This window comes from Fistularia commersonii, chromosome 19, assembly GCF_037954325.1.
Source record: "Fistularia commersonii isolate RoL2024-O1a breed Wild chromosome 19, RoL_Fcom_v1.0, whole genome shotgun sequence".
NCBI classification, from domain to species: domain Eukaryota; kingdom Metazoa; phylum Chordata; class Actinopteri; order Syngnathiformes; family Fistulariidae; genus Fistularia; species Fistularia commersonii.
Genome location: NC_141302.1, coordinates 3,218,636 through 3,225,506, shown reverse-complemented (window position 1 = coordinate 3,225,506; position 6,871 = coordinate 3,218,636). Strand labels below are relative to the sequence as shown.

Sequence of the window (6,871 nt, the reverse complement as noted above, 5' to 3'; positions counted from 1 at the left end):
TCCAGCCGGTCTCCGGCCCCCCTACATCTACACATACAGTAGACGGTACACAGTACAAAGATAATTTGGGTTAAAAGTGCAATCCTGCTCAGACATTTCTAAAACACGCTGAGTGTGCTGAACATCGGCAGCCTCCTGCCTGTGTGCGAAGAGTAAACCATGCAGGGGAGCTGGTTTAGTTCTCGGGTGAAACAGGCGGGCGAGGGAAAGAGGAAAATCGCGTCACGATGCGTTTAAAGGTGTTTTCCCAGAATCCCCTCCCACTACCCCGCCTGTAAATGTGCAAAAAAAAAACAAGGATTGTCCTCAAAGTCAAATCCATTTAGGACGGCGACGAAAAGTCGGTATAAATAAAGGATCCAAAAAAATAAAGCAGAAAAAAGTAATTGGATATCAATCAGTTGATCGTCAGCAGAGATGCTGATTTTCCACAAGCAACGGTGAAAATGGTGTTCTCCCTGCTGTCTATTTATTTGTGGATGTCTTGCTATCACCTGTCTTCTAACTGTCTCTCTATTTATATTTATATTCATGTTTATTTCTGACATTTTAACTGTTACGCTGCTGTGACAAAGGAATTTCCCCTATGGGGGTCAATAAAGTTAATCTTATTTTATCTTATCCTAAAAAAAGCAAATGTGTAACCTCTGCCCTCCCGGATTATTGTGCGATCGGCTTCTGAGCACACGAGCTAAGCGATAGCTTAGCTCGCGTGCAAAAAGAGACAGCGGTGATGAAACGTGGCACAGGCGAGGGAGAGGGGTGGAAAGAAGTAAAGGTCGGGATCCCGTGAATCCAAGCGGGGCTCTCTGCTCCTGTCACGGTCACCCGTCAAGGAATTGGTAATATTCCGACAGACTGGCAGCCTCGCGGGTAAGGCGTCTGCGGTGATTCTTTGGTTTTACTCCCAGTTTAACGCGCTGTTATCGCTTTTATTGCTGCGTGCCGTGAAAAAGAGATAAAAAACCTTAAGGCCTCTATCTCTGGCTCTGCTATCAAGGCCATTTTCACAAAGATTAGATACTCTTACTTGTCGTTTGACCTTGAATGACATCGGTTTATAACCTTTTTTTGACTCTCTGAAAACGCATCATGGAATCTATCAGGGTGTCCCAGAATACACCGTGTCCAGTTTTGTAAATTCGTTTGGCACATATAAATACAAAAAAACAAAACAATTAATAATCTTGTTTTACAAAAGCTCGTATCCCAAGTGATCGCGCCACCGCCCGGGTCTAGTAGGTCACGGTTTCCGCCGGGGAACGATGGCTGGTGGAGCAGTGGCCTGCCCTGCGGGGGGGAGAAAACCATCAATAAAACTCATTCCTTGACAATTTTAAGAAATCAAACAAGAAAGAAGTTGCATATCCACTGACTTCTTTTTTTTCCTCGAATAAGTGAGAAACTCTCCATGAAAATAAACAGAGCCCCTGCTCCTTATGACGTAGTTAATGCTAATGTTTCCCTGCTGATCTCCTCACCCAATATAACTGCTTATGAAAAGAATGTGTGTGTGAATGTGAATATACGTATATGATATCAATATTATGTGTGTGTGTATAAAACTGAGGGGTTTAACCAAAGCCTTAAAAAAAAAAAAAAAAAAAAAAAAACAGACATTTTCTTTCGCTAATAGCTAATTCATAATGCTGTTGTTTTCATTAGCTAAAAGCTAAAGCTAAAGCTGAATGTCCCCCAGGCATCTGACCTGCAGAGTCCGGTGGTGCACTCATAGTTGCCCTGGCAGTAAGCTCCGAAGGGCTTGCTGTTCATGATCCTCCACAGCGGCGTCATTCGGCCAACTCTCCGCCGCAAGGTGCCGACGTGCCCGTCGTTGCCGGGCTGGATCTGAGGGGCCAGCGGACCCGTGCACGCCTGGCGGGGGACACAGAGAAACCAGACAAACCACCGAGAGACCGTTTAAATAACAGTGATTATCTTGAGATGTCTTGGATGTTTTTTCCTGAGCGCAAATGTTGCCCACACAGACACACACACACACCGTCCAGGACATTCACTCACCTGCTGAGCCAGTAAAAGCAACACCAAGCAAAGTGCAAACGCTGTCTTCCTCTGGGTGAAGAGGAGCCTCGGCTGCATCTTTTGCTTTTCTCTGGCCGAGCGGCGGATTCCTCTCCTAAAGTCTCCGCGAGAGTTCAGTCAGGTGGTCCGTGAGAGCGTCCTGGGGTGTTTCTCTGAGGCGACCTGACTCGGTGTGATACCAGAGGAGAAGGCTGGCCTCGCCTTTTATAGACAGGCCATGATCCCAAGGAGAAGGGAAGGAGGAGGGAAGGGATGTGTCGTGCTGTGTTGTCAACTCCCCCTTTATCGGTGTTCCCCCGGCCCCAATGTGGCGTTCTCATGTTTGCAGAAGTCCGTCCCCTTCCCAGCTTCAACAGCTGGATGAGGAGGGCTGTAGGTGCCGACGAAGAGGTCACCGCACATTTCCTTGCCGGTGCTGTACAATAAGTGCATGACCTCACCACTGCAGATAAGGCTTTTTTTTTTTTTTTTTTTTCAATTTGCTGGGTCCGTGCACCGGTCCCATCCCTGATGCAACCACACAACGCCGACTTACACAACGCTGACGACACGCAAATACCGGCTTACACAAGCAGGTGCGTGGCGGTACACGACCGTGGCACGTGACCCGTGATCCGTACACCCTGTTTGTGAGTATAATTAGCAACCCTGAGCTACAGGTGTGTTACCTGCAACGCCTGGACTGGCCTACATGCAGCAGTGTGTGTGTGTGTGTGTGTGTGTGTGTGTGTGTGTGTGTGTGCAGGCGCTTGGAATGGGGGGGGGGGTCAAGTCCAGTCCCAAGGTCGGGTCGCTTGGCTGCAGCATTTATTAGCTTTACATACATTTATGAAGCTGCTCCACTTTCATTCGACCGTCCTGCAAAACTTACACAAAAAAAAAAAAAAAATCTGACTGAAATTATAAAGAATGTTTACTGGAATATATAATCATTTAGAATTTTAGTATTATTTTTAATGCAATTATTTTGATTAAATAATGGATCATTTCAGGGCAGAACCTTTTAAAAGGTTCGTGAACGCTGACGCTAATGCCAACCTTTGCTTCGAACAAGAAGCCGTCCGTCATCCGACCGACAGACGGTGAGCCGGGACCCGAAGGGCAAGCACGGCCTCTCACCGCTGTTTCTCCTCAACTGGGTGAGTGAGGCAAAGGTGAAGGCTTCCACATTCCTCTGAGGAATGGAAAAAATGAAAAATTCATGTCAGATTCCTGTAAAGACGTTCATCAGTGAGCCTCCCCACCTCCTCCCCCAACCTTAAATCCCCGCGGGTTGCAGAGGACTAACAGTAATCCGGCATGATGTGAATTAAGAGCATCTGTATCTTATTCCCGCAAAGTGTGAGTCACAAGAAGGGGTCTGGCGGAGGAATCAGAGCCAGTTTCCAGGTGTGTGTGTGTGTGTGTGTGTGTGTGTGTGGAAGGGGAAGCAAAACAAGTGGGGGTTGTTAGCGAAGAGCTGCTAATCAATTCATTTCAGAAATCGAGCAGATCCAGACCCTTCTTTCATTCATCCTGGTTCAGACGATTGATTGTAAAGCGATTCATCTCCTCTCAGGATCTTGAAGTAAGCGGCGGCGCATTCAGGGCTCCTCGGTAACCGGCATCAGATTGCACTCATATGTCCGATGACACTTTCCATGTGGAGCAGGTCTGGACACACACTCTTTCAGAAAACCCTTCCCCCGTGGCATCTCACCCTCCAGTGTGATAACCTCTGCACTCTTTATGGTAAAGAATCTTGACAGGATAGCACGCGAGGTTCTCAGATACCCCAACACCTTCCATGCCTGCTCCACTATTGGCCGCTGACCAACCGTTGACCACTTGTAAAATCTCCCTTTTGCGTTTTTTGCACTGGCTACCCTCACGTAGCTAAGTTTAGTCCAAGCGTCTCCTAGAAGCCATACATGGGAGCAGGTGAGGCACGTGTAGCTTAGCCACCCAATGGGATGCTAGCGCTTCACTACAAGGGTGCTATTTGGGCAACAAGTGGCGAGGAAACACTGCAGAAACCTTGGACAGATCCCAGCCCAATGGGTGTGGCTTTTATAGGTTTTATGATAACTTAAAAAATGTATGTAAGATTTCTCCGGCTGATGCTAATCTAAAATTAGCATGGTCAGCATCTCTGCTACCCAGAAGCTCCACCGATCAGTTGATGACATAAAAGTTAGCGTCTCATCTGGCCTTTTTTTTTTTTTTTTTTTTTTTTAAAGAAAGCCGATCAATCATCTTGAGATCGAAGGGCAATCAGTTCCACGTGTTCTTTCAGCATTACACTAACACAAACACACACAGACGGTACCAAATTGCTATCTTCCGTCAATAACAACTTGTTTTTTTGGGTTTGAGGAATTTTCCAATTAACACTCTAGCACCCATGTGCTGTTTACATAAAAACAGACATCCATTCCAAGAGTCTTCTCCGTGACCCACTTTAACGCAGCCCTTTTTGGAGAGCGGGGTTATTTAATGATTACCCAGCGACTGCCGACTTGTTCGCTCACCTGACTCGGAGGGCGCAGACAGACGGACAAACAAGCCCGCTGACGGCAGGAGCGGGGGGATTTTATTTCTGAAAACTCTTGTTTTATCTCCCCGTGGAGAAAAAAAAGGAAGCAGATGCTCCGACCTTGAACTGGAATATTGACCATTCAATCAATTCAATAAGTCCCTGGGAACTAAAATAAACCACGTAGCTTCTGCAATGACACACCACAGCGCCACCTTCTGGCTGACAGTTAGGCTAAGCATCTTTTTTTTATTAGCATTTTTTTTTTCATGCAACATTTATTGGAAACCATATTGGGCTGGTGGTCGGAGGACCACCTTTATCCTCCAGGGGGAACAGCGAGTCAGATATTTGCTCAGGAGTCTGAGCACAATTTCCAGGATTAGATACTGGATGAATGAATGAATGAGTTTGCAAATACTTGGACCACAGGGCCACACGTAGAGAAAAACAACCAGTCACTCAGCAAGAGTAAGGACTTGGTCATCATGTACTCCACCACCTTACAAGGGTAGCCAGTAGAAACAGTGAAGGAGTATAGCTATCTTGGCATTGTCCTTGACAACCTTCTGATGTTCTCCTCTAACGCTGTGGAGAACACCAGGTAATGTCACCAGCGGCAGTACCTACTCAGGAAGTTGAGGAATCCTAACCACGTTCTTCTTCGCCTGCATTGAGAATGACCTTCTCCTTTACCTGCTGTTTACCTGCATCAACCAGAAATCACCCAGGGGCACGACCTTGGTGGTCCGCTCCAAAATAACTGGCCGACCCCTCAGACCTCCCCCCTGCTTCCATAACACTCGAATCATAAAGGAGGCCAAAAAGATCCCAGAGATCAGTCCCGCATCTTAAAGCCGGCCTTCGAGTGGCTCCTCTCTGTTTGCAGACTCAGCTGCCCCGCCTGCAAAACCCAGAGAAGGGCAACCTTCGTCCCCAGAGCCGTCCAGCTCCTCATTTCCCCCGTGCAAACCTCACACCAGCCCCCCCTCCCCTGCCTGCCCAGTGTAATTTATATAATGATAGATTATATAAATGCAGAGCGCAGCTTACTTACAATTTGCACAAGTCTGTAGTCATTTATTAATACATATATATTTTTCAAATTCTTTTGTTTTTTTTTATTTTATTCTATGATGTACACAATTTGATGCTGCTACCCCATGCGTCCCCCAACCGCCCCTCAGGGACAAAACATTTTTTCTGATTCTGATTCTCATTCACACACCTGGGCAAGTCTCAGATTAACCTCCTGCATGTTTCTAGACTGTGGGAGGAAGCCGGAGAACCTGGAGGGAACCCACGCAGACACAGGGAGAACATAGATTCCAGATTTGTGCCAATAATAGAAAATCGCATGATCAATCTAAATGATCTAATGAGGTTATTTCTGATGGTGGATAATAGAATCAAGTGTGCCTATTTTCTGGGAATTGAAGTAATTCACACACGTTACACTCACAGGCTGGTTGTCTGCTAGGCGAACAGCGCCATTTGCTGTTTGGAGCTCAGTATTGCATGTCCATGATTGCACTCTAAAGGACCTGCCAAGGTAACTCGAATACCGAAGTACGATCACAGGGGACTTAAAGCCAGAAACTACAGACGACAAAGGCTTTTAGAAAACATGCATTTAATTTTATTAATTTTCACGCATAATAAAATTGCATCCCCCCCCCCCCTCTCAAAAAAAGGAATCTCACATCCAAGGCTCTCATCAGGCCGGTAGCAGCATTTTTTTTTTTTTTTTTGTACATTTTTTTTCCAGTTTTTTTTTGGAGAACCCCCCCTCAGGTTATAAATACCCCAACATGCAAAAACTAAACTGCACAGGCCGGCCGGCGTGGCGAAGCCTCGCCTGTCCTATGCCGTTCCATCCACAGCTAGAATTTTCTTAATCGAGGACGCCGGCCCCAAAACGGACGCATCTCTTTCACACGGGTGAAGGACGGCGGTCTGGAGTCGTCGCTTTGGCGGAATAAAGTGCAGTAAAAAAGAAAAAAAAAAAAAAAAAAAAAAAAACCCAAACAGGCAAATCACACTCTGGTGAGAATGAGCTGGTCTGTCTGCACAGCGCCCCCTGCTGGCTCACTGCGCATCTAATTTTTATTTATCAATTATTTTTAAATTCTGGAAAAACGTCTGCAGAGCGCAACGGGAGGCGAGGAGGTCGTCACCGGTCTGAGCGCCACTCGGCGACAGACTCCTTCACGGGGGGCGAAGATCTGAAACCGCCCTTCGGCCCCTACGAGTCAAACCAGCGACCCCCGCAATAACAGTCTCTAGTCCATCCAGTCCACGCTGGGAGGTCCC

General features: G+C 46.8%; 1 protein-coding gene across 1 annotated transcript; it reads right to left on the bottom strand.

Moving 5' to 3' along the window:
- Positions 1 to 2,200, bottom strand: leap2 (liver-expressed antimicrobial peptide 2). The gene is made up of 3 exons (XM_086165860.1): positions 2,023 to 2,200; positions 1,709 to 1,875; positions 1 to 1,290 (listed from the first exon to the last, which is right to left on the bottom strand). Exons 1-3 carry the CDS (start codon positions 2,098 to 2,100, stop codon positions 1,236 to 1,238), a joined length of 300 nt encoding a protein of 99 aa, XP_086021986.1. The 5' UTR covers positions 2,101 to 2,200; the 3' UTR covers positions 1 to 1,235.
- Between the last annotated feature and the right edge of the window lie 4,671 nt (positions 2,201 to 6,871).